The sequence below is a fragment of the Scardinius erythrophthalmus genome (assembly GCF_964197995.2).
Source record: "Scardinius erythrophthalmus genome assembly, chromosome: 12".
In the NCBI taxonomy this organism is placed as follows: domain Eukaryota; kingdom Metazoa; phylum Chordata; class Actinopteri; order Cypriniformes; family Leuciscidae; genus Scardinius; species Scardinius erythrophthalmus.
Window position 1 is genome coordinate 3,582,154 of NC_138232.1, and position 27,009 is coordinate 3,609,162.

Below are 27,009 nucleotides of genomic sequence, written 5' to 3' on the forward strand. Positions count from 1 at the left end.
GCATTAACTGAACGCAGTTCAACAAGCTCCTAAAGACACAATAATGGCTCTCTGGGATTTAGACCAATGCAGTGCATGAATAACAACACATCATTCACTTTTATATCCTTGTGTCATGAACACATTTCTCACACAATTATTAAATGAAGATTTCAAACTATAAATCAAATGACTTCAATCCCATCAAACTGCTTTAGCATGAGCAAATGCTCCATATGCACGCGTCACAGTGTTAATGAGCGACTTTTACACAACAAAGAGTCTTTTACACCAAGCATCTGTTAGATCGAGATGTAAGATTGTGAGTTATGTTCACAAAAGGGAAACAAATGATGTGAATCTCTCAAACAAACCACAAAACAGCAGCTCAAGCCTGAAACATTAATAAAAGCCATACACACACTTTCCATGCATAAGCCCAGAAGAAAACGTAATTGCTCAGAGGTTGCACTTTCACAGCTCAAGAGACTTCTTAATTATTAATCGTTTAGGTATCAACTTTATCTCAGATGCTACTTTAAGATGCTTTTAGTAATAAAATCACCAGACAAAAGTCAATAGTTGTCATAAAATAAGTGTATGACCGGATATTTGCTCCAGGAAAAATGGGATGGGAAACTTTTGTGTTTACATTGAGATCTCTGATATTGGTGTTTTAGCAAATCTGAGCACATCTCTTCTGAAACTCAGATTGCTTGATTTGAAAAACAGGAGAATTAAGCAAAAATGTCCTTTATTTCATCTCATTGCTGTCAAGAAAAACATTTGACATATTAACAATAGAAATATTGAGATATTAAACATAAATGTCTAATTTTTGTTTTCCTTTTCAAGCATTTTGAGAGCTTTGCATGGAGATAAAACATTAATTTACACTCTTAAAAACAAAGGTTATATACCGGCATCTATGGTTCCACTAAGAACCTTTAACATCCATGGAAAAATGTTCTTAACACTAAGAAAAAATTGGTTCTTTGGGCAACCAATAATGGTTCTTCAATGGCATCACTGCGAAAAACCCCTTTTGGAACATTTATTTTTACGAGTGTACATAATATTTACTTGTTTATCAGACATTCATTGTCAAAGCACAGCATTCCTATCTGCACTGCCACAAAGGGAACCTAATAATAGAGATAATTCACTGACACCCACATGAAACACCCACAGCCATGAGGAAACGGCACACATGCTCCGCCGCAGACGTCTGCAGTTCCAGTGTGTTTCCAGCAGGGGTCACAGCATGTGAAGCAGGACCCCGTCACACACTCATGCGGAAGAGCATTCAGCCTGACCACACATAGAGCTTGTGTATGTAATGGGAGTCCTAGAATAATATCCCTCACGACCCCAGACACCTCTCCAGATGTGTGTGTGTTTATTTGTCTGTAGGACAGCTGATGTCCACATGCTCAGATCTAGACTGGTCAATGGATTGCATCCTGTGAAAACGTATTGGGAACGAGGCCTTGAATTAAAACCTCACACCTACTGTAAGCAAATGGTTAATTTGTCAATAAACCAAGTTTGAACTACAAAAAACTAAAAAGTTTGATATTCTAAACTGTTACACACATTCAAAAATAAAACAATGTCAGGGTAATACAAAACACTAAACTAAACAACACAAATGCTACATATTAGCACAAAAAGAAACTCTTTACATGTGATGAGCGAAGACATCTTCAAATGCTCTTTTCCTCATCGCAAACATCATAATCAATGATTTTACCAAAAAAAAGCATGTATTGTAATATATACATTTAAATAATCCAATTAAACATATATATATATATATATATATATATATATATATATATATATATATATAAAAAATTATGATTCATTTTCTATTATTATCATCATTATTTTAATCCAATTAAACAAATATATGTTTTCATATATTATAAAGTGATCCATACTTTTTTACTTTTAGAGAAATATTATTCTATTGTTGTTATAATTAAAATAAATATGCTAAAATTGTATTATGACATGCATTGCCATGTTAAATGTAATTTTATATATTTTATTTAATAACATACATTTTAAAAAATTGTTTCATAAAGTATGTAGTAATTCAGTGGTGGTTTCCAGAAATTTATACTAAACCTACATGTACAGTCTTTCTAAATACAATTTTGTGATGAGATAGCATACAGTTTTCACTTCTACATTATTTTCAGTTAAAAGTATTTTTAGAATAAACCATCAGCAAACCCACATTCCTTATATAAGCCTCACTCTAATAGTCATGCATGCTACTACAACCTCAATGCAGTTTCTAAATGTGCAAAATAACTTCTCTGATGTGATTTGCACTGTTTCCAATCTCGTGAAAACCCAGCCTGAAAGGACACAGGAAGAAAACGTATGCTGAAATGATTACTAACACATAGAGAATCAATGGCACACATCCATTCATTAGCCTCTCACTCCAGCCCTGCATTGTGATATGCAGCCATTTTCCACCCGCAGTCACACACACACACACACACACACACACACACACACACACACACACACACACGCTAATATACTGACACACCATGTTTCACTGGGTCACACAGAGTCAGGCTGATGGGGGTTACTATGGCAACACATCACGACCCATGCGCTGCAACACAGAGAAAGATGGAGAGGGACGGGAGGAGGGATTACTGGTGGGAAACACACCATTGCCACCGTACTGTGTGTGCATCACCAGATATGCTTTCCTTTCAAACAAATTTCACTCAGAAATTGCTAGTAAATTTCACAAATAATTACAAAGTAGCAGCATGTTTAATTAAACATTACGTTTTGAAGTAGAAAGATTGAAATTGTATTTTCTTGTATTGTATATTGTATATATATATATACCTGGTGGAAGAAAAAAATTGTGAAGAAAAAAAAATGGTGGAAGGACACAAGCCTGTAAACAACCACCCTAGCAACACATAGCAACACCCCAGCAACCACCTACATGAGTAACACTACTCGCAGTAAAAATCTACTTATCCAATTCCTTTTTCAATGTTTCAACTGTGAAGCTTTTCCCTTGAGTTCTCCGCGTAAACGACACCATTGTCCAAGCGATCCCCATTCACACGGATCCGCAAAAACGGCTAAAAACGCTGTAATCTGCAGCCAGGCCATTAGATGGCGGTAAAACACTATTGATTGAACACGTAACACACGTGCATGACGTCATCGTTTTCAGAGATTCACGTTTTTGCTGTCAAAACTTGCACTTTTGAAACGCATTTTCAGAAGTTTGCATTTCCAGGCGCCCAAAACGCCGTTGTCGTGTAAATAAACGGCCAAAACGCATAAAAAAGTGTTTTAGGTGAAAACGGTGACGTGTAAACAGGCCCTAAGTCCTGTGTTTCCAGTCATTCTTTGCAGAGTCTTGTATGTTGTTACTGTACACGGCATTTCTGAGCGTTCCTGTTTCTTGGTTTTTAAATCTCTGCCCGTTTTCTGAATTCCCCTTTTGCCAGTGTTTGCTGCCCTGTTGCTCATTTGGATTGTTTGCCCGTGTGTTTGACCTTTTGCCTGTTATATGGATCACGATTCTGGATTGTCTCAATAAAGCTGCATTTGGATCGATGGATCTTGAAATGTTGGAGGAAGGCGGCAGATTCAGATGTATTCAGGTCAAGCCCAGACCAATCTTTCAGCATCCCAGAGAGCACTGACCATAATTGACACTGTAACCCAACCATGTGTTTCTTTAGGAGACTAGACTCTCAGTACTTCACAATCTCAGATGTTTCTGAGTCATTGTGAAAACGTCCTTTTATGGAAATGGTCGAGCTTTAGGGTGAAACATGAGAGCGTGATATCAGAGGCACAGGGACATATGGAGACAAGAACATGGAATGGCACTTAGAGCCTCGAAGGTGAGCTAATACAACAGAGGTTACAGTAACCTTCATCATCTTTATTTACATTGTGTCCAAATGTGCAAGTATCAATGTCATAAAAAACTAAATCACCCTCAAAATAAGAAAGATAAAAATAAAATAAAATTGTATACAAAAGGCCTAAAAAAACTTTTTTTCTGCCATGTATATATTTTTTTTATTTACTTTATTAACTATAAATTAAAAATAGTGTGTGTGTGTATATATATATATATATACACTATATATACACTATTTTTAATATAGACAAATAATATAACATTATATAATATTATTTATTATATTATTTTATACATTATATTATGTATATTAGATATATATGTATATATACACACACACAAAATAATATACTATTTATTATATTATTCATATTATATATATCCTTATATTTTATATATATATACATACACAAATAATATATAACATAACATATGACATAACATAATATATAATATGATATGATATAATATAATATTATTTATTATATTATTTCATATTATGTATTATATTATTTATTAGAATATTATTTTTGGTTACACTTTATTTTAAGGTGTCATTGTTACAGTGTAATTATATATTTAAGTACTGAGTGATATTAAGCAACTACATGTACTTACTATAGGGTTAGGGTGGGAATAGGGTTTGGTTGAGGATTAGTTACATGTAATTATGCATAATTTACTGTTATTATTATGGTAAGTACGGTAAGTAAGGACACCGTAAAATAAAGTGTTATCTTATTTTTCATGCCTGTAATGTGAATTTTAGGGGAAAATGTTTCATTGTCAAGAAAGTTATGTCACAATCTTAATGATGCTAGAAATATGCCGCTGGTCCTAAAGACAACTATAACAAAACACAGCACTTGTGAATCCCTTAGCATTAGCATTAAAGATTCAGGATGGGTTTGACCATGAATGGCAACAGAACGGGTGAGTCTCAGGGGACACAGTAATACACCCACACCGCACATGGTAACACACACTGGAGCTACAGCCTCGGGCCAGACACAATCAATACACAATATTTGTCTAACTTCAGACATAGCTTTTTGCCTATATTTGTAAATTGAATCCAAACTGCAGCCCATCAGCAGTTGGCATCAAAAAACATTACTTAGCTCAACTACTTTAGCTTGCAAAAGCTAATATTTTGTCATCTTCCAGCTCAGCTCCTCCAGATATGTGCTAAGCTGTGTTGTTCTGTCCAGTTTAAATGACACATCTCAAAACTGATCACAGCCCTTCTACTGTCTTTATACAGTATATCAATTTGGCACTCATTCACTACATATTACAAATCAAAAGCATTGTGGTATTAACATCACATGCACACTCGAAACACTATCGCTCAAGAACGTGGAATCGACCGAGGAAGACTAAAGCATCTGCGAGGGAAAACCTTAGCTCTCCTCATCAGCTCATCTCCATGGTTACCAGATTCAGACTCATCTTCCCTGAATTAACTCGTGCAATTCTTCTGCACAAATCACCAATATGCCACTAGCTGTCAACAGGAACAAAACAAAACAACTAAAGGCCTGTATTACAAAACTTGCACTTAAACAATGTAACACGTAACAATCTTAATTAAATGCAGGAAAACTTACCATGCAATTTAATTAAGCCTTTTCAACTAAACAAATAGTTTGATCTGATTATTTTGTCCTATAGTTTTGTAGTTTGAACTTAAATTCATTGATTTAAACCAACTATAAAGTGAATAAATACATAATTACTCAATTTTAGTAAGGCAAGTATTTACAAAAAAATGATTTATCTTAATTTTTAACACACGTTTAGTTTGTCACAGCACTGACAAACATTCATTGAATGATGCAACAATTACCGTAGTCAACATATAACCATCCCACAACCTCATCACAAGTCTCACTCTTCAGCACAGTGAACAGTGAGGTTCCAGAAGTAAAAACTCCATTCATTTTCCTTAAATGGAAATAAATTTTTAGCGATAACTTACAAATCTTTAAAGACAGACCTATTGTGATCTACGCGATTGTTAATGATATTTGCCTCTGCTGAAGCTGTCAGTTATCATGTTTAACAGTGGAATTCCTGGTGAAAACTACATTACCCATGATGCTGTGCGGAAAATTCCACCAATCAGAGAGTCGAAACAAGCAAAATACGCCAATAGATCTCTTTAGCCCTGCCCTGTCCCATGAAACACTGCGATTTTACGTAATCAAGTCGATCTCCCTACGCTCTCAAAATATTTCAATATTTCAATATAAATGCATATTTTGTAATAAATGTAAAATATATTGTTTATATTTGTATCACATTTGTAAAAAAATTGTAAACATTTTTAAATATGTAGTTTTATATTTCTTCATCGTTTTTATTTCAATTTTGCTGTTCGCAGTGCTTCATATTTTCAAACAGTTTGTAATGTTAAAATTCACCTTGCACTCTATGCTGACCACAAAATCTTCAACAACAGAAACTCCAAGATAACCGAACATAAACACTAACATTTCCCTTGAAATGCCGAGAACTAAAATTCCACCCATGCAGTTTCAGGTAATGCAACAAAAATGATTAATGTAGTCCCAACACAATGAAATTAAGTTGTGGACTGCAAAAAATGCTTCTCTTACTTAGTATTTTTGTCTTGTTTCCAGTCCAAATATCTAACAATACTTAAATAAAGATGCATTTACTAGATGAGTAAAATGACATAATATATTAAGTCTTGTTTTCTGGGGAAATAAATCAAAATTAAGTAATTTTTTGCTTTAAAAAAGCAAAATGATCTGCCATTGGGGTAAGGAAAAAACTCACTCACTCCCCCGGAAAACAGGACGTAATATATTATGTCATTTTACTCATCTAGTAAATGCATCTTGATTTAAGTATTGTTAGATATTTGGACTGGAAACAAGACAAAAATTCTAAGTAAGAAAAGCATTTTTTGCAGTTGTGATAAAATGTTCGCAATTGTGTTACTTTCATTTTAAGTAAGCAAACTGAACAAGCAGCAAAAAAAAAAAAAAAAAATGTAAACAGCACAATTTGACAAAAATATAAATGCTTGCATTTGCAAGACATTAACTAGCCCAATAATGTAAGTGACACTTCCTTCAACTGACCCAAAACTGTCTCTGACCATCCGTATTGTTAAGGCCTGTTCTTCTTTATGCAAGTCTCTCTCTCTCTATAGTAGAGAGTGAGAACGAGGGCTGGGTTTGATCACCCCACCGTCATGCGGCATTCTCTAAATCCCTCTGCATGAGCTTCCCAGATAAAGCCCAGATTCACGCCCAGGAGAACTGGCCTGGATTTCATCATCTGAATACACGTGCAACGTGTGTATTTGGGGGTGTGTGACCGAGCAATGAGCTGTGCTGATAATTTCAAACTCTCAGTAGAAAAAGAGCAGATAGAGGAATTAGAAAGACGATCGAGGCCAGTAAAGAAGCCAAATCTTCCTGAGATCAAACTCCCTGCGGCTGTGTGCGGATCGAGTCCAAGAGAAACACAAGGTCACTCCGATGGCATGCAAATTATAATGATTAGAATGAAATCGAGACCTGACAGATGGCTTGACTTTGCAAAAAGACACAAATGGTGACTTGGCTGTTATATATGAATGCTGCAACTCGCTGTAATAGCCGCACAGAAAAGGTTTGGCTTCAAAGGGTAAAATTCAAAGGGCCAGAAAGTGTAAGGTTGCTAGTTCAAACCAGCACCATTGCGCCCTTGAGCAAGACGCTTAAACTGGAATTGCTCCAGAGGGATTGTCACTGAGCTGCAAATCACTGGATAAAAGCGTCTGCTAAATGCCTACTTGCTATTATTTTGATGAGTGCAATCTTGCAATCTGCAAAGCTGCTAGCTATCAAACTACTAATGAACAACAAACTGTATTTATTATTTTTACAACCGCAAAATGAACAATGTTACTATAGGCTACAATCAACTTGCATTGGCCCTAGTGAATGTTGACGGGATCCAAAATGACAAAAAACATGGATTGTTATATATAGATAAGGTTGCATAAGATGTACATACACATATATATATATATATATATATATATATATATATATATATATATATATATATATATATATATATATATATATATATATATATGTATATGTGACCACTCCATTTAGATGGACAGCACATGTCCACTATCCAGAGTATATATGGTGTCTGTTTCATATTTGTGTTAATCTAGCCACAACTAAATGACATTTAATGACAGATGATGTCAACTAAATGACATCATCTAATTTAAAAAAAGAAATATAAAACAATGTGATTTAAACATTAAATTCACCAGAAACTCCAGCACTATCGGCAGATTTTGAAACGCTCATGACTAGAAACTACCTTCACCTCAATGTGAAGTTGTATTTTTTGTCGTTTTTGAAGAAATTAACACTTTTATTCAGCAAGGATGCCTTAAATTGATCAAAAGTGACAGTAAAGACATTTATAACATTACAAAAGATTTCTATAGCAAATAAATGCTGTTCTTTTGAGCTTTCTATTCAAGAATCCTGAAAATAATGTATCATGGTTTACACAAAAATATGAAGCAGCACAACTGTTTTCAACTGGAGTAATGATACTAAAAATGCTGCTTTGCATCACAGGAATATATTACATTTGAAATTATATTAAAATAGAAAGCACTTATTTTTAATTGTTATAAAATTTAAAAATATTGCTGTTTTTACTGTATTTTCAATCAAATAAATGCAGCCTTGGTGAGCAGAGAACTTACCATGCAATTTAATTAAGCCTTTTCAACTAAACAAATAGTTTGACCTGATTATTTTGTCCTATAGTTTTGTAGTTTGAACTTAAATTCATTGATTTAAACCAACTATAAAGTGAATAAATTAGGGCTGTCAAATGATTAATCGTGATTAATCGCATCCAAAATAAAAGTTTGTGTTTACATAATTTATGTCTGTGTACGGAGTATAATTATTTTCTATATATAAATACACACACAATATATATTTAAGAAAATGTGTTATTTATATATAAAATATTTATATATAATATAAATTATATATAATATAAATATATATACACAGTATATACATGCAAATATTTCTTAAATATATACATGCATGTGTGTGTATTTATATATAGAAAATAATTATACACCGTACACACACATGTATTATGTAAAAACAAACTTTTATTTTGGATGTGATTAATCGCGATTAATCGTTTGACAGCCCTAGAATAAATACATAATTATTTAATTTTAGAAAGGCAAGTATTTACATATTTGATACAAGAAACCCCAAAAGTTTGAACGGTAGTATAAAGAAATCATTTGTACATCAGCATCACCATGGTCACTAATCACATATCACAAAGCTAATATGACTCACTGAGCTCTCACTTAGTAACTTTTCTGCATTTTCGAGTGTCCTGTACAAAAGTCTGAACGCCCTGTATTAATGTTACGAAGCTGCGGCAGAACCAGGAGGGCTTCGTCATTCCCAGCATCCCTGCAGGTCTCTCTGGTACTGTGGATAATTAGCATGACCCTCTTTGATGCTCTACTCACTGTTGCCTTTTTAATCTAGTGTACTTACATGGCAGGTTAACAGCCGTACTGCGTCTCCTGGTCTCATTCTTGACATTCGAGTAGCTCTTATGAATACTCCAAATCAGACATTATGATCCTCTTCATAAAGTCTTCCATTGGCCTAATCTTTTTCAATTTGACAGGCTGAGAATGTTTAGCAAACAAACACATGCAGACACTCACCCATTGGCCAGATTGTCATCGTCGTCGTCATTAAGGCTCTTGCAAAGCACATCAGAATCACTGAGGTAGCCGGACTTGAGGTCGCTATCTCCAGCGTCCAGGCCTTCGATGAACTCGCTGCGTGCCGTGTGGCTGAGGCGGCTGGAGCAGCGAGCGGGCATCGTCTGAGAGGTGTATTGGGACGAGGCTTTGGTTCCCGACAGATAGCTGGATCCAGTTGAGGAAGGGGCATCGCCGGCTTGCAGACGAGGACTGGACTGGCCGTGGCGCCAGGAGAGAGGCGAGGAACGGTTGGAGAGGCTGGAGATGCTGCGAGCGTTGGTTTCATCACTGTCGTAGCACACGCTGCTGTCCAAACAACTGTAGATGGAAAGAGAGGGTTACTGATGCATTCAAAACACAACATAATAGGGTTGTGGGACGCGATGAAGGCCACAGGAACTCATGACCTACTAAAGAAAAGGATGCATGATCATCTTCAGCTGTTGAGAATACAGATTGCATAACCAGAAGCACCAGCTCAAATGAATAATATAACAGCTTCCTCCACCACATAAACTCTGAGTAGCTATTTTTACCCACTTCTCTTCATCAGACAGCTGCGAAATACCAGAAATGCACTAGTGCTTTGAAATATTTGATGCTATGAAGGCAGAAAATGCACACAAACATGTTGGCTTTGGGTTATTCAGTTAGTGTTACCCAGGGCTGTTCATTATTCTCACTGTTCATTATTCTTACAGGTGGGTCACTTGGTTTAAAGTCACCATGAAATCAAAACTGACAATACTTGTGTTTTATGGAATATTGCAGAATTTATTACAAATAGTTTTTTCGTGCACATCATTATTTTTTTTGTGCCGTCATAATCTTTGATTAAAATAACTTCCCCTTCCTCTTGCAGCAACATCTCTTCTCTTTCTCTGATGACGAGGGCGGGGCAACCTGTCACTCACATGAGATCCACCAATAGCAAACCACAACCATCCAATCAATTCCCCACAGACAAAATCAAGCCCCGCCCTACATATGGTCTTGTTTCAGAAGCCATTTTACTCACATATATGCCACAATAGGGAAGAAAAGACAATCGAAACTTCCATTTCATGCCAACTTTAATAATGTTTAAAAATGTTTTTAATTGCGATTTTACTAATAAAAGTTTTTAAAATGCTTTAAAAAAAAAATTTGTTTCAGGCTTGCTGTGCTTGTTTGTAGGTCTGCACAATTTGTCCAATAAAATTATATTGTGATGATATGATCAATATGTCTATAAAGTAATAATAATCATTATATTATCATTTTATAATTATTAAATAAAATATTTTAAATAAATATATAATTGTAATAATCCTACTGTACTGTAAAAATACAAATTGAGCATTTCATATTAATGATAATATGTAAAAATAAAATACTAATGCTTATGTCTAAATTTCTACATTTTCAAACCTTTAATCTGGCATTATAGCAGAGGACCTGGACTGGAGATAAAGGACTGTATGGGAGTTTTATAGTCAGAATAAATGTTTTATTTCTCTGTACTTTCAAAAAACAACTGAAAATAACACACACACACCGCCTTATTTCACTGCATTGGCCGAACTGAAGGCCCAGCCACTCCCAAACCTCATGACCTGCTTTTCCATTCTCTTTCAGTGCCACATCACATCCTACTTGAAGCCAAAGCAAAGTTCCTGCTCTCTCCAAGTCGTGCACTGTGTGGCAAGGCTATTTATAGAGTTCTTCTCATTACCAAAATCAACAAGCACAGTAAGGGCAAGATCAGACTTAAACTACTCTTTTACATTGTCTGAATAAAGTCTGTTTGCGCATAAAGTGACCAGCACAAGACCATAGCATTGTGAGAGGTTGCAAATGCATTGTTATGCAATTGTTAGGATGTTACTAGGAATGTACAAGTGTTTACCACCAAGTCTTCATGATGAGCTGGTCACTAGGGGCCCTATTTTAACGGTCTGAAACGCAAGTATCAAACGCGAAACGCAAGTAACTTTGTGGGCGGATCTCGGGCGCTGTTGCTATTATACCGGCGGGATAAATGACTCTTGCGCCCGACGCAAATCTAAAATTTGTTGGTCTGAAGTAGCTACATTATTCATAGGTGTGGTTTGGGTGTAACGTGAAATAAACCAATCAGAGCGACATCTCACATTCCCTTTAAGAGCATGCGCGCTTGTTCCATGGAGGATTGCTATTATAACGGCGGATTTGCCAGGAGCGGTTCACAGCCGAGGAGACCGACGTTCTCGTCAGGGCCGTAAAACACAGAGAAGTGACATTGGGGATGGAGAAACACACACAAATTAGCCTCGGTTAAACAGGCGTATAATTATTTGGGTAAATGTGTAAGCTAGATTTATGCCTATTTTTTCACATCTTCATGGACACCACAATGATTTCCCTCATGTGGAATATTTTTCCTTGTAATAATGTATGGTTTTATAAAAATGAAAACTGCTGCGTCTGTGTAGATAAGAGAAGCAAAGTGTATGCGCGTTGTGCACACGCTACATTATGGCCAAGTATGCACCCTTAAAATAGCATCTGAACGCGCCACTGAAAACGCGCCACTGACTTTAGACGAGGTTTCTCCTGGTCTGTGGCGGAATTGTTTTCTGAAACTGCAAAATAGCACCAGGGAACGTTTGCGCCAGAACACGCCTCCTCTTTTCGCTGAACCGCCCCCGGGAGCGCAAGTTCATTCCCTAATTTACCGACGTGCGTCTGTGGAGGGAAAAGTCCGCTGTGCGTCGGGTGCAAAATAGGAATGATACATGCGTCGGTGTAAAAAGTCAATTGCGCTGGGTGCAAGATAGAGCCCTAGATCTGTCTTTGTACAATTTTATCACATTTTGATGTGCCAATTATATCTGTAGCACCAGCACAAATGCCCTTAGTATTAGTTTAATATTGCAATGTACAATTATAATATTATTACTATTATATAGTTTAAGAGTTTGATCAAATCACTAACCATAAAAATTAGAAATAATCATTATGCTATTACAGAATACTACTAAACAATTTGCCGGTTATGATTAAAAACTCATCACACGTTATTACCAAAACATTCTAAATTGATAAAAGACTTGTTAGCAAAAGTAAACACATGAAAAGCTGTTTTCCTAAACAAAAAAAAAAAAAAAAAAACATATGAGAACTTAAAAGCGTCCATGTGGTTCAGTAATTAATCACATTTTCCCATTCAAGTGCATCTTGATAATAATAACAGACTCCAGGTATACTCTAGCGCAGCAGGTGTATGATGTGAATAAACATGAAAAATCAAACACTGCACCTCTATTTTGAGTCATCTTGAGTTGATTTAGTCCATGAATCTCCATGTCTTAAAGGATAACAGAAGCATCATGTTACAGAACAGCTCACTAGGCCAAGGCTTTATACACACATACATTAGCGTGGCTGTGAATCTGTGGGTTGAGTCTGGCTGATCTAGTATGAATCATTTTTACGCCTGCGCCATCAAGCCTTTGGAAGATCATCAGTCTTATACAAGTGCTGCTGTTAAAATGGAGGGTACATTAGCTGCAGGTCTAGAAATCATGCTTATATACTACAAAAATGTTCTACTCAGAAACTTAGTAGGGTAGAGAATAGTAATCCTGCAGGGAAATGTTTGATGTTAGAAGAAAGGACAGGCTGAGATCTCTCGGGGCAAAACTGAGATAAAAGTTAGCACAATTGCTATGCTAAGCACATCTAGCACACCTTTGGGGAAGGAGAATACATTCATCAGGATGAAGCACAGAGCTGTCCGTAGCTTCTCTCTACCTTACTCTGTCACTTGAATATGAATGTATCTTTTGCCGTCAGAACTGCTTTGATTCTTCATGGCATAGATTCAACAAGGTTATGGATTCCTCAAAGATTTTGGTCCATATTGTCATGAGAGCATCACACAGATTCTGCAGATTTGTCTGTATATCCATGATGTGAATCTCTTGTTCCAGCACATCTCAAAGCTGCTGTATTAGACTGAGATCTGGTGATTGTGGAGGCCGTTTGAGTTTAGTGAACTCACTGTCATGTTCAAGAAACCAGATTGAGATGATTTGAGCTTTGTGACATGTGTGTTATCCTGCTGGAAGCCCATCAGAAGATGAGTTCACTGTGGTCATAAAGGGATGGACATGGTTAGAAAGAACACTCAGGTCGGCTGTGGCGTTTAAATGATGCACAATTGGTACTAAAGGGCCCAAAGTGTGATAATATATTTAATATATATAAATAATATATTTAACAAACCATCACACCACCAGCAGCCTGAACTGTTGATACAAGGCTGGATGAGCCATGCTTTCATGTTGTTTAAGCCAAATTCTGACCCTCATCTGAATGTCACAGCAGAAATCCAGACTCTTCTCTGCGTTCAGAGATGATGATCTGCGTTCAGAGATGATCTTCTGCGTTCAGAGATGATCTTCTGCGTTCAGAGATGCTCTTCTGTGTTCAGAGATGATGATCTTCTGCGTTCAGAGATGCTCTTCTGCGTTCAGAGATGCTCTTCTGCGTTCAGAGATGATGATCTTCTGCGTTCAGAGATGCTCTTCTGCGTTCAGAGATGCTCTTCTGTGTTCAGAGATGCTCTTCTGTGTTCAGAGATGCTCTTCTGCGTTCAGAGATGCTCTTCTGCTTTCAGAGATGATCTTCTGTGTTCAGAGATGATGCTCTTCTGCGTTCAGAGATGATCTACTGCATTCAGAGATGCTCTTCTGCGTTCAGAGATGATCTTCTGCGTTCAGAGATGCTCTTCTGTGTTCAGAGATGCTCTTCTGTGTTCAGAGATGATCTTCTGCGTTCAGAGATGATCTTCTGCGTTCAGAGATGATCTTCTGCGTTCAGAGATGCTCTTCTGTGTTCAGAGATGCTCTTCTGCATTCAGAGATGCTCTTCTGCGTTCAGAGATGATCTTCTGCGTTCAGAGATGCTCTTCTGCTTTCAGAGATGATCTTCTGTGTTCAGAGATGATGCTCTTCTGCGTTCAGAGATTCTCTTCTGCGTTCAGAGATGATCTACTGCATTCAGAGATGCTCTTCTGCATTCAGAGATGATGCTCTTCTGCGTTCAGAGATGATGATCTTCTGCGTTCAGAGATGCTCTTCTGCGTTCAGAGATGCTCTTCTGTGTTCAGAGATGCTCTTCTGCGTTCAGAGATGCTCTTCTGCTTTCAGAGATGATCTTCTGTGTTCAGAGATGATGCTCTTCTGCGTTCAGAGATGCTCTTCTGCGTTCAGAGATGCTCTTCTGCGTTCAGAGATGATCTTCTGCGTTCAGAGATGCTCTTCTGTGTTCAGAGATGATCTTCTGCGTTCAGAGATGATCTTCTGCGTTCAGAGATGCTCTTCTGCATTCAGAGATGCTCTTCTGCATTCAGAGATGCTCTTCTGCATTCAGAGATGATCTTCTGCGTTCAGAGATGCTCTTCTGCTTTCAGAGATGATCTTCTGTGTTCAGAGATGATGCTCTTCTGCGTTCAGAGATTCTCTTCTGCGTTCAGAGATGATCTACTGCATTCAGAGATGCTCTTCTGCATTCAGAGATGATGCTCTTCTGCGTTCAGAGATGATCTTTTGCGTTCAGAGATGCTCTTCTGCGTTCAGAGATGCTCTTCTGCGTTCAGAGATGATGCTCTTCTGCGTTCAGAGATTCTCTTCTGCGTTCAGAGATGATCTACTGCATTCAGAGATGCTCTTCTGCATTCAGAGATGATGCTCTTCTGCGTTCAGAGATGATGATCTTCTGCGTTCAGAGATGCTCTTCTGCGTTCAGAGATGCTCTTCTGTGTTCAGAGATGCTCTTCTGCGTTCAGAGATGCTCTTCTGCTTTCAGAGATGATCTTCTGTGTTCAGAGATGATGCTCTTCTGCGTTCAGAGATGCTCTTCTGCATTCAGAGATGCTCTTCTGCGTTCAGAGATGATCTTCTGCGTTCAGAGATGCTCTTCTGTGTTCAGAGATGATCTTCTGCGTTCAGAGATGATCTTCTGCGTTCAGAGATGCTCTTCTGCATTCAGAGATGCTCTTCTGCATTCAGAGATGCTCTTCTGCGTTCAGAGATGATCTTCTGCGTTCAGAGATGCTCTTCTGCTTTCAGAGATGATCTTCTGTGTTCAGAGATGATGCTCTTCTGCGTTCAGAGATTCTCTTCTGCGTTCAGAGATGATCTACTGCATTCAGAGATGCTCTTCTGCATTCAGAGATGATGCTCTTCTGCGTTCAGAGATGATCTTTTGCGTTCAGAGATGCTCTTCTGCGTTCAGAGATGCTCTTCTGCGTTCAGAGATGCTCTTCTGCGTTCAGAGATGATCTTCTGCGTTCAGAGATGCTCTTCTGCGTTCAGAGATGCTCTTCTGCGTTCAGAGATGCTCTTCTGCGTTCAGAGATGATCTTCTGTGTTCAGAGATGATCTTCTGTGTTCAGAGATGATCTTTTGCGTTCAGAGATGCTCTTCTGCGTTCAGAGATGCTCTTCTGCGTTCAGAGATGCTCTTCTGCGTTCAGAGATGATCTTCTGCGTTCAGAGATGCTCTTCTGCGTTCAGAGATGATCTTCTGTGTTCAGAGATGATCTTCTGTGTTCAGAGATGATGCTCTTCTGCGTTCAGAGATGCTCTTCTGCGTTCAGAGATGCTCTTCTGCGTTCAGAGATGCTCTTCTGCTTTCAGAGATGCTCTTCTGCTTTCAGAGATGATCTACTGCGTTCAGAGATGATCTTCTGCGTTCAGAGATGCTCTTCTGCGTTCAGAGATGATCTACTGCATTCAGAGATGCTCTTCTGCTTTCAGAGATGCTCTTCTGCATTCAGAGATGCTCTTCTGCTTTCAGAGATGCTCTTCTGCGTTCAGAGATGATCTACTGCATTCAGAGATGCTCTTCTGCGTTCAGAGATGATCTACTGCATTCAGAGATGCTCTTCTGCTTTCAGAGATGCTCTTCTGCATTCAGAGATGCTCTTCTGCTTTCAGAGATGCTCTTCTGCGTTCAGAGATGATCTACTGCATTCAGAGATGATCTTCTGCGTTCAGAGATGCTCTTCTGCGTTCAGAGATGATCTTCTGCGTTCAGAGATAATCTTCTGCATTCAGAGATGCTCTTCTGCTTTCAGAGATGATCTTCTGCGTTCAGAGATGCTCTTCTGCTTTCAGAGATGCTCTTCTGCTTTCAGAGATGCTCTTCTGAGTTCAGAGATGATCTTCTGCGTTCAGAGATGCTCTTCTGTGTTCAGAGATGCTCTTCTGTGTTCAGAGATGCTCTTCTGCGTTCAGAGATGATCTTCTGCGTTCAGAGATGCTCTACTGCGTTCAGAGATGCTCTTTTGTGTTCAGAGATGATGCTCTTCTGCGTTCAGAGATGATCTACTGCATTCAGAGATGCTCTTCTGCTTTCAGAGATGCTCTTCTGCTTTCAGAGATGATCTTCTGCGTTCAGAGATGATCTTCTACGTTCAGAGATGATTTTCTGCGTTCTGAGATGATCTTCTGCGTTCAGAGATGATTTTCTGCGTTCTGAGATGATCTTCTGCGTTCAGAGATGATTTTCTGCGTTCTGAGATGATCTTCTGCGTTCAGAGATGATCTTCTGCGTTCTGAGATGATCTTCTGCGTTCAGAGATGCTCTTCTGCTTTCAGAGATGATCTTCTGCGTTCAGAGATGATCTACTGCATTCAGAGATGCTCTTCTGCTTTCAGAGATGCTCTTCTGCATTCAGAGATGCTCTTCTGCTTTCAGAGATGCTCTTCTGCGTTCAGAGATGATCTACTGCATTCAGAGATGATCTTCTGCGTTCAGAGATGCTCTTCTGCGTTCAGAGATGATCTTCTGCGTTCAGAGATAATCTTCTGCATTCAGAGATGCTCTTCTGCTTTCAGAGATGATCTTCTGCGTTCAGAGATGCTCTTCTGCTTTCAGAGATGCTCTTCTGCTTTCAGAGATGCTCTTCTGAGTTCAGAGATGATCTTCTGCGTTCAGAGATGATCTTCTGCGGTCAGAGATGCTCTTCTGTGTTCAGAGATGCTCTTCTGTGTTCAGAGATGCTCTTCTGCGTTCAGAGATGATCTTCTGCGTTCAGAGATGCTCTACTGCGTTCAGAGAGGCTCTTTTGTGTTCAGAGATGATGCTCTTCTGCGTTCAGAGATGATCTACTGCATTCAGAGATGCTCTTCTGCTTTCAGAGATGCTCTTCTGCTTTCAGAGATGATCTTCTGCGTTCAGAGATGATCTTCTGCGTTCAGAGATGATTTTCTGCGTTCTGAGATGCTCTTCTGCGTTCAGAGATGCTCTTTTGCGTTCAGAGATGCTCTTTTGTGTTCAGAGATGCTCTTGTATATTTGGGCTAATGAGCAGTTGAGCAGGTACATCTTTCAGGTACATACTTTCCTGTAGTTCAAACAGTAGAGCGTTGGCGCTTGCAACGCCAAGGTCATGGGTTCAATTCCCAGGGAAAGCAAGAACTGATGAGAATGTAAATGTGTACCTTGAAACGCAATGTAAGTCGCTTTGGATAAAAGCGTCTTCCAAATGCATAAAAATAACTGTAATTACACATACATACACTCATTGACCACTTTTATCGGTACACCTGTTTAACTGCATGTACATATATACTGTATATTCTAGTTGTGTATTAATGTTTGTACATCAGAGTCTGTAAAGCCTGGAGAGCAGCTGATTTCTGTCTGTGTTTGTTAATATTCGTTGATGGAAAGTGTTTCATTGTGTATTTATGAATGTGGCAGCCAGGTGTTTGAATGACTGAAGTGCAAACTCTCCCAAAAGACGTGGGAGGCTGCATGGTTGTGGAAAAAGTAATCGTTTGTGTATAATATAAAGCCTTGTTTATATTCATGCTCTTTGTGGCACAAATGTGCGTGAAGATTGTTTCCAAATAACATTGTGGTTCTTTCTCCCGTGGTTCATTGAAAAGCAGCAGTTTGCATCCTCGTAAATTAGTTTGGCTGTGATTTTTCATGCCATAAACATGCGCTGGTTCTCTCTCACCTCTGGCTGAGCTGAGCTCCTCGCAGGCTGGACATGGTTTCCTCCAGGTTCTGTCTGAGATCCAGAACATTCTGAACCGTCCGTTTCCTTTGAGACTCGGGATCTGCACACATAATTAGCAACCAAAATACAATGAACAGTGAGTATGCAAAACAATGTTTCCATCAAGGAGCAGTATTAAATCAAGCATCAGATCATAGGATTTTCATTGTATGTTATATAAATGAATATACACCACAGTTCAAAAGTTTGGAGTAGATAAGCTCTTTTTTTAAAAGGAAATTTATACTTTTATTCAGCAAGGATGCATTAAATTGATCAAAAGGGGCAGTAAAGACATTTTTTACTATCAATCACAGAATCCTGACAAAATATTATGGTTTCAACTTGCAGCACAACTGTTTTCAACATTGATAATAATTGGAAATGTTTCTTGAGCAGCAAATTGGCATATTAGAATGATTTCTGAAGGATCATGTGACACTGAAGACTGGGGTAATGATGCTGAGAATTCAGCTTTGATTTTACAATATATTACATTAGAAAACATGTTACTATTGTTTGCTATACTTTTGAGTCTTGGTGAGAATAAGAGACTTCTTTCAAAAACATTTATAACATCTTACCTAACTCAAACATTTGAACGGTGGTGTATTCATGTTAAGAAAAAAGATTAGTTACACTTTATTTCAATGGTTTACAGTCTACTTACTATAAGTAACTTTGCAGAATACTAACTTTGTTGGTAGAATAAGTTGACGTGTAGCTGAAAAGTTTCTTATAGTCAGTAGAAAGTCTGTTGGTAGAGCATCAAAATAAAGTGTTAGCAGATATTAAGCAGACAGTCTACTAATACTCTAATGACTGCTAGTTGACATGTAGTTGCAAAGTTACTTATAGTTAGTAGAATGACTAAAGTGGACCATCGAAATAAAGTGTAACCAAACAATCTAACACAAAATTGTTTAAAATCAGCACAATATTTGCATCTTTGAAAAAGATGAGTTTCTCAAAAAGTTTCTACACCAATATTTCCTCAATTATTCAAAGATGCTAATGGCAAAAGTACTCGATCACATTGAGAATTTAAAGACCCGTGCAAGAGTTTGATAAAGACAAGTTCCCATTGAAACAGGAAGTTGACCTTTTAAAGAGCTTGTCTTGGTTTTTAAATAGCCAATAGCCTTTAGTTTATGTCAAGGCCTTCAAAGGTCTTCAACATTAACCCTGAAGCGCAGCATAAAATGAGACAAATGCCAACAACCAGATAGAATCATTTAACTCCATGACCTACATTAAGAAAATGAAAACTAAGAATGAAAGTCCCAAGAAACTAATGCTGCCTGTTTGAGCAGTTGTAAACTGGCACACGATTTCTTGAAAACCTGCGGTTGGCTGGCGGTCAGCATGTCAACAGCATGTCCAATCAATCCCATGGTGCAGTTAGGCCCGACGCTTGCCCTGACATTATTAACGACTGGACTTACAGACGACGAGAGGTGGTTTACAAGCATTACTCTACAGCAGATAACTCATGTCAATCAAGTCTATTCCCACGAGAGAATTAACTCTAGCTAATTAATTACATCACTAGACAGACTTGCATGATGGAAATAGTAAATGAGGAGACAAGATGACAGTATTTCACTCGTTTTCACTGCAAAGGACATAGATGACACAACTGAGCTTCACCTGTGATTTGTCCTGACATCCACAGAAACAGGAAGTTATTATTTCAAAGAGCTTGTCTTTGTTTTTAAGTAGCCAACAGCCTTTCATTTACGTCAAAGCCACTAAAGGTGAAAGCTAACAGTCTTCAACATGAACCCCAAATGCCAACAATGAGATTATGAGAACCAGAAAGCCTCTTATCACTCCATCGCCTACATGAGAACAAAGGATGTTTTCTGTTCAAGCAGTTGTAAACTGCCACGCATTCTCTTGAAAACCTCCTAAAAACGTTACTTTCTATTGTACGGTCAAATAAAAAACAAGCATGCACAAAATGTTTAAATTGATACATTTGCATTATGTATACAAACACTCTCATATTCTACATTGCAACCTTAAAGGGGGGGTGAAATGCTATTTCATGCATACTGAGTTTTTTACACTGTTAAAGAGTTGGATTCCCATGCTAAACATGGACAAAGTTTCAAAAACTAAGTTGTACGTTTGAAGGAGTATTTCTGTGCCAAAAATACTCCTTCCGGTTTGTCACAAGCTTTGGAAAGTTTTTTTCGAGTATGGGCCTGTGTGACGTCAGATGGGGCGGAATTTCCTTATACGGGTCCTAAGGGCACTTCTCCGGTAAGATCGCGGGTGCGCGCGCACTCGTAGACCAGAGCAAGAGAGTGAAAGCAGTTCGCCATCAAAGTGCCCTGCTCGGCTTTTGGAAGTCAATGTAGCCAAAGAAGTGGGTTTTTGGTTGCCAGGGCAAGACAACCCTGCACAGATTCGCAAAGAACCCAGCGTTAAGGGACCCGTGGATGGGGTTTGTTTTCCTGAGCATAAACGGAGTTGTGTAAGACTGTTTGTTCCCTGCATTTCGACGATGATTGTAATATAAACAAAGCCCAGATCGTCGGATTTGCAGATCGTCTAATGCTTAAGGATCGAGCAGTCACAATGATGAAGGTTCGCGGTCGTGCGTTGGAACCGGACGGTGAGTAAAACTGTTGAACAAATGTCTCTGTGTGTTGCTAGCTCAGCGCGTTAGCACATCTTTAGCTCCGCCCACACGGCCCGCCCCCAGCCGCTCATTTTTTTCCGGAAAGACTCGGTACAGCCTATCTTTCTTTTATAAATATAATAAAACTAAAGACTTTTCGGAGATATGAAGGATGCAATACTACTCTATAGGTACTCAAGATTAACAGGAGATTGAGTGAAAATGAGCATTTCACCCCCCCTTTAAATAGTGTGCTCCAATTCAATCTCCAGCTTCATGGGAGATTAAACTTTAATATATGCTCTTTTTCCCCATATGCTTTGATCTGAAAGGGCATACTGGACCACAGCTTCATTTTGTGCATCACTGCTGCATATGTGAGCACTGGTGCAGTTTAATGATAGACAGAACAAGCAGAGGTGCATTTCTTGTACAACAAAGTACTGTAATTTGCTGGTTAACAACCACAGAACGATGCATCGTTGGAGAAAATAACCAACTAGTCACGACCGTTTCCTGAAATTGTTAACATGGCCTCACCTCTGTCATTTGAACCACACTGGTTTAACAATACAGGACTGCCGTTAAAGAGTTCACAAGCAGGTGGAGGAGGAATAACTTCTGCTAATTAATCTTTTCGAGATCTCAGAGATGCTGCTGTAACAAACATGGCAACTAATGACTACTTCACGGTTTTTGTTCCATGTCATTTTGCTTTATTGATAATTGATTCATCGCAGGATCTCGCATTCGTCATACTCTGGAGTTCCCTTGTGCATTTTACGCACATGCACACTTTTCAGATTTGGCCCTGATTGTTGTAGTGTTGACACGTTAAAATATATAGATTAAAATGTATATATATTTAAACAGAATGAAAGATATAGAATTTACTTTATGTTAGATTGCATAATGTGCCCAAGAGCATGACACATGTGTGTGTGAGTGAAATAAAATATATTTAACCGATTAAAAAAGTGGTAGTGCTCTCGTTCTCTACCAGCAGTTTTGTAAATGTTGTGTATATATAGCAAAAAATTATAAATTATAATAGTTTTTCAAGCTAAAACATTCAAAAATCCTTAAAACAAGATAAATTTACTTGAAGAAATGCTACATAATAATGATTCAAAGATTGGATATAAGTGTATTTTTAACTTGTTGTTAATGAGTGAAAAGGCTGCAAGTGCAGGAAGACAAAATACTCTCTCAGATATATTTATCTTTTTGTAAGGATTTTAAGATATTTTACATTAAAACAATTATTATACAGTAAATGTATTTTCATATTGGTATAACGTCAGCTATCAGTCACCTTACTCTCTAGATATTGATATCAGTTATTTAAAAACCAATAGCGCAGTAACAAACATGATCACAGTCCCTCATAAAAGCTTACAGATCCTCCATAACTTGCTCTACATATAGACGGTCACAAAGAGGCCAAATTTGGCCTCAGCTCTTTATTCCTTAAGTTTCCATATAACTGTTCCTCAACTCAAATTGTTGAGTTGAACTATTGTCTTTTATTGATATTTTAAGCCTTCCCCCTCAGAGGTTTGGACCTTCGTCCAGCTGCGCTGTACAATAGAAACTGTGAATGCACAGAGGAGAGAAATACTCCATTCTGAGCTCTAATTCAGTCTTGTGACCAAGAGTGGTATGTGTGCCACATACGTCTCATAAGGAAGTCTATTATGCGGTGGTTTATTATGCACAACAAATGAGCATAAACTCTACGTGTGATTATGATTAGAAAAAGAAAGAACTTTGATATAGAGATTCAATGAATTATTCTTAGAGACCTTGTGATTAAATGTTCCTTCATAAAAAAGTTGCCCAATAGCACATTGTTTTCCCTCTAAATTTAGAGAAGAAAAGCTCTGCAACCACGCTAGTGTTGGTTGTAATTATCCTCTATAATTATACTTATGAAAATATATAAAAATCCTGAAGAATGAAAGAATGCATGCATTTTCTACTATAATTTGGAATCAATCCCAAAAGGATGCTAATGGGACTACAGTGTGAAGAAATAGAGACATTCCAACAGGATCTTTTTTTCTGTTTGTTTGTTCTGTTCTTACTTTTTGTTTCTGGGTTCTAAGAAAATTCCCATTTGGATCTTTTGGGATTGTTTTCAAATTATAAATCTGATCAGAATGCTATATGGATTCATGCACAAGAGCTACGGAGAGATGGCCTATACATTTTAATAAGGAGTTTAATCTAGGTCATTCGTTTACTCTTATTAGCCTTTAAACTCACCACTGAATTGTACCATCTTAAACAATGAAATGCAAGGAGGATGAGGATCTAAAATGAGATTCAAAGCAAAAAAATTGCAAGAATTCAGGCCCAAATTGGTCATTCAAACAGATGAGCTCTGGAAACGGTAGAAATAGAGGTCATCCTTATGCTCAAATGCAGGGCATGCTGTGTTTAGAGGATGGCACAAACTAAATGGGATATTTGTTTTAAGTGAAACAAACATACATCCTGATTAATGCCATTGACATTGCATACCTTAACAAGCATACCTCATAGAGTATCACGCAATCTGTATGTAGCCAAATAGCAAGCTAAGGTGGTTATAATCAAATACAGTGTGTAAAGACTGAAAATTATCCCCTAGGAAGCCTAGTTGAATTTCATCACATGTCCCTACGGATAGATATCCAGTGTGACAGGTGATCGTGCATGCTTTTGTTCATGTGTTCGACAATAACATTTATCAGTGTCTACAGATCAAGACACAGTCAAAAGGGTTGATGACAAACTAAAAACCGAATTCATTATGACCCCTTTTTGTATTCCAGAGCCTTTTGCTTGCCTCGTACTACCAGCGTCCCTGATAGCAGCCATTACCTCATTACAAATGAGAGAAGAGCGGCAACACCAGCACACAGACGGAGAGACACACAAGCACCAGACAGCCGTTGAAAAGCAGATCTGTGTGCCGAGCATCACCCCAGAGCATTTTGTCATTCAATCATTGAACGATATTGGATATACGCCAAGGGGAATAATCTATGAGCGCAATCTCTATCCCACAAGTGTGAGAGAGGGCGGATGCACAATGCACATGCTGCCCAGAACAAAGCCCTGCATTGTCCAGCTGTCCGAGACCACCTTTATAAATCACAGCAACATGCATTCGAGAGATCTCCAATTGCAAATATGGATCAAAACAACGGCGTGGTTGGAGTTTTCCCAATCAATCCACGCCATTCATCTGCCTTACTGCCAATGGCAGCTGGTAGTAAGTGGGCGTGAAAACTGGTCGCAGAGGATTTCAACCGTACTCACCGAGCATTTGACTGAAGAGCAACTGCTCCAGGTCACCAAGAACAGTGACCACCAGCTCCGGGTCCACCTTGAGGAAGGGTTTATCGCCACCTTCCTCACCTTGACCTTTAGCCTCCGGGTCTCCAGAGCTCCCAGCCGCAGGTTTCTTCCCACTCGCTTTGGCTTTGCTGGAAAGGATATCGTCGTCGGACTTGCAGTCGTCGGATGTCTTGCTCAGGGGTTTTACTTCCGCGTAAGGGCCTCGAGGGATCCGACTTTGGCTTTTTCCCAAAGCACCAGGCGCCGCAAGTGGAGTGAACGTCTTGGGTTTGCCCTGGAAGAGGGAGTGGTCCGATTTGGACAGGTTGCGGGAGAGTTGGGAACCAACCGCCCCTCCACCGCCCGCAGGTTTGGGCTTGCCCATCTTCAGGTGTCCTGAGGCAGCTTTGCTCATGTCGTCGCACCATTTGGGCTCATAGAGTTGCATCTTCTTCTCGGCATCTGTCAGCACGGCCAAGTTGGTCAGAGACCTCTGCTTGCGGAGATTGGACGGCACCGGGATACGTCCCTCTGTGCTTCCCACGCGGTACACCTTCAGCTCGCTCCGGGCCACGCTTTGTGGCATGCCAGACTTGCCCCTCTTGGCAGCCATGCCCGCACCTTTCCTTGACGTCCCCTTTCTCTGTCTGCCTTTTATTTGACCCCCAAGCGTCTTCCTCTACTGGAGAGCATTTAGGACCAAATGAGAGAAGAGCGAGACCATGGAGGAGAGATTGAATGTGCAGCTCTTTCTCTCTTGCAAGGGAAGAAAATGCCGTCCCTCCCTCAGCCTTCCTGTCAGGCTGCAGCTGCTGCCGCCCTGGTTCCCCTTGTCTCTCTCCTCTTTCTCTCACTCACTCGTTTTCTCTCCTCCCTTCACCAGACCGTCTTGCCGCTGAGCCGTGCAGCAGCCAAATGACAGCAGTGCTGCACGCAACAACAGTCCCTCCCCCCTCTCTCTCACTCTCTCTCTCTCAGATGCATTTTCCGGTGTGTCTCTCTCTGCCTCAGCAGAAAGTGTGACTGTTAGGGGAGATGACAAATTGCAACACCAGAATGTAAACTGAGTCCCGTATATAGTAGAGTGTATTTTCACACACATTATTTCTCCATCCACATTATTTCTCCCCTCCCCCTTCCAGTGTCCAGTGCTGAATAAATTCGATAAAACAGCTATTCACTATGTGCCTGTAGGAGAAATGCAATCAATCCATCCATCCATCCATATGTATTTATATCTGTCTATCTATCCATCTATCCATACGTCTATCTATCTATCTATCTATCTATCTATCTATCTATCTATCTATCTATCTATCTATCTATCTATCTATCTATCTATCTATCTATCTATCTATCTATCTATCTATCTATCTAAAAAACACAAAAAAGAAAAAAAGTCCTAACATGTATATTTTCTATTTATATCCATGTATCTATTTGCTCTTTTATTGCAAAGATATGGTAGCACATAGTTTTAAGTACTATAGTACAATAATGCAGTATAATCATCCTTTCCCCCAAACATTAAGAATACATTAGTTATTCAGTTCTATTTCAGTTCAGTTTTCTAAAAATAGAAAAAGATCAATTATATTCAAGATACAATCTCTAAATAATTTTAAATACTTTAAATAATTTTATATAATATTATGTATAGAACAATAATTAATATTGCTTTTATTTGTGTTTTACTAAAAAACAAAACAAGATATTGATTAAAAAGAGGATTTTTTTGCTATATACAGTGCTGGAGATAATCCAGATATATTTATTCGCAAACTTAACCTGTGCAACCGCTCAAACCAAATCTCAAGGTCAAAATGTTGCTTAAATCTGCAAACCTTTAAAAAAGACAGTCAGAAAATAAATGAAATACATTTAGCAATGTTATCATTCAAAGTGAAAAAAATATAATAATCTGCCAATGGAACAAGACAGAATAAACAAATATTCATGATATATTCTCTAAAAACAATTTTGCTTCTCAAATAAATCGATCTTGTGTCAAGGATATTTATCCTGGAAAACAGAACAAACAAGCCAATAAAATAAGAATATGATTTCTTGGAATACGTAGGAATAAATCTTTTACTTGGCCAATAATAAATCAATAGAGTCCAGATGTTTGGCATCACACCTCCCTCAACCCATCCATCACTTCATAAAACCGCCGTGCTGTTTTTAGATGATCCCTAGCATCACCGTTCATGATATTCCATACGCATCTCTCTATGGACTTCTCCGCAATGCTTCGCCGGAGAAGCCGTCACCATAGCAACGCTGCTTCCTACATCAC

General features: G+C 38.5%; 1 protein-coding gene across 5 annotated transcripts in view; it reads right to left on the minus strand.

The window, feature by feature from the left end:
• Positions 1 to 27,009, minus strand: part of nav1b (neuron navigator 1b) — a 91,758-nt gene that overhangs the window by 60,318 nt on the left and 4,431 nt on the right. For 3 of the 5 annotated variants that reach the window (XM_081381646.1, XM_081381645.1, XM_081381644.1), the window contains exons 1-3: positions 24,693 to 25,606; positions 18,713 to 18,815; positions 9,675 to 10,034 (exon numbers count right to left, since the gene is read on the minus strand). In XM_081381646.1, the coding sequence (XP_081237772.1) occupies positions 9,675 to 10,034; positions 18,713 to 18,815; positions 24,693 to 25,323 (1,094 nt within the window). In that variant the 5' untranslated portion in view covers positions 25,324 to 25,606. Of the gene's footprint in view, positions 1 to 9,674; positions 10,035 to 18,712; positions 18,816 to 24,692; positions 25,607 to 27,009 lie in introns of those variants that run through there. The other 2 variants (XM_081381648.1, XM_081381647.1) reach the window with 1 other exon arrangement.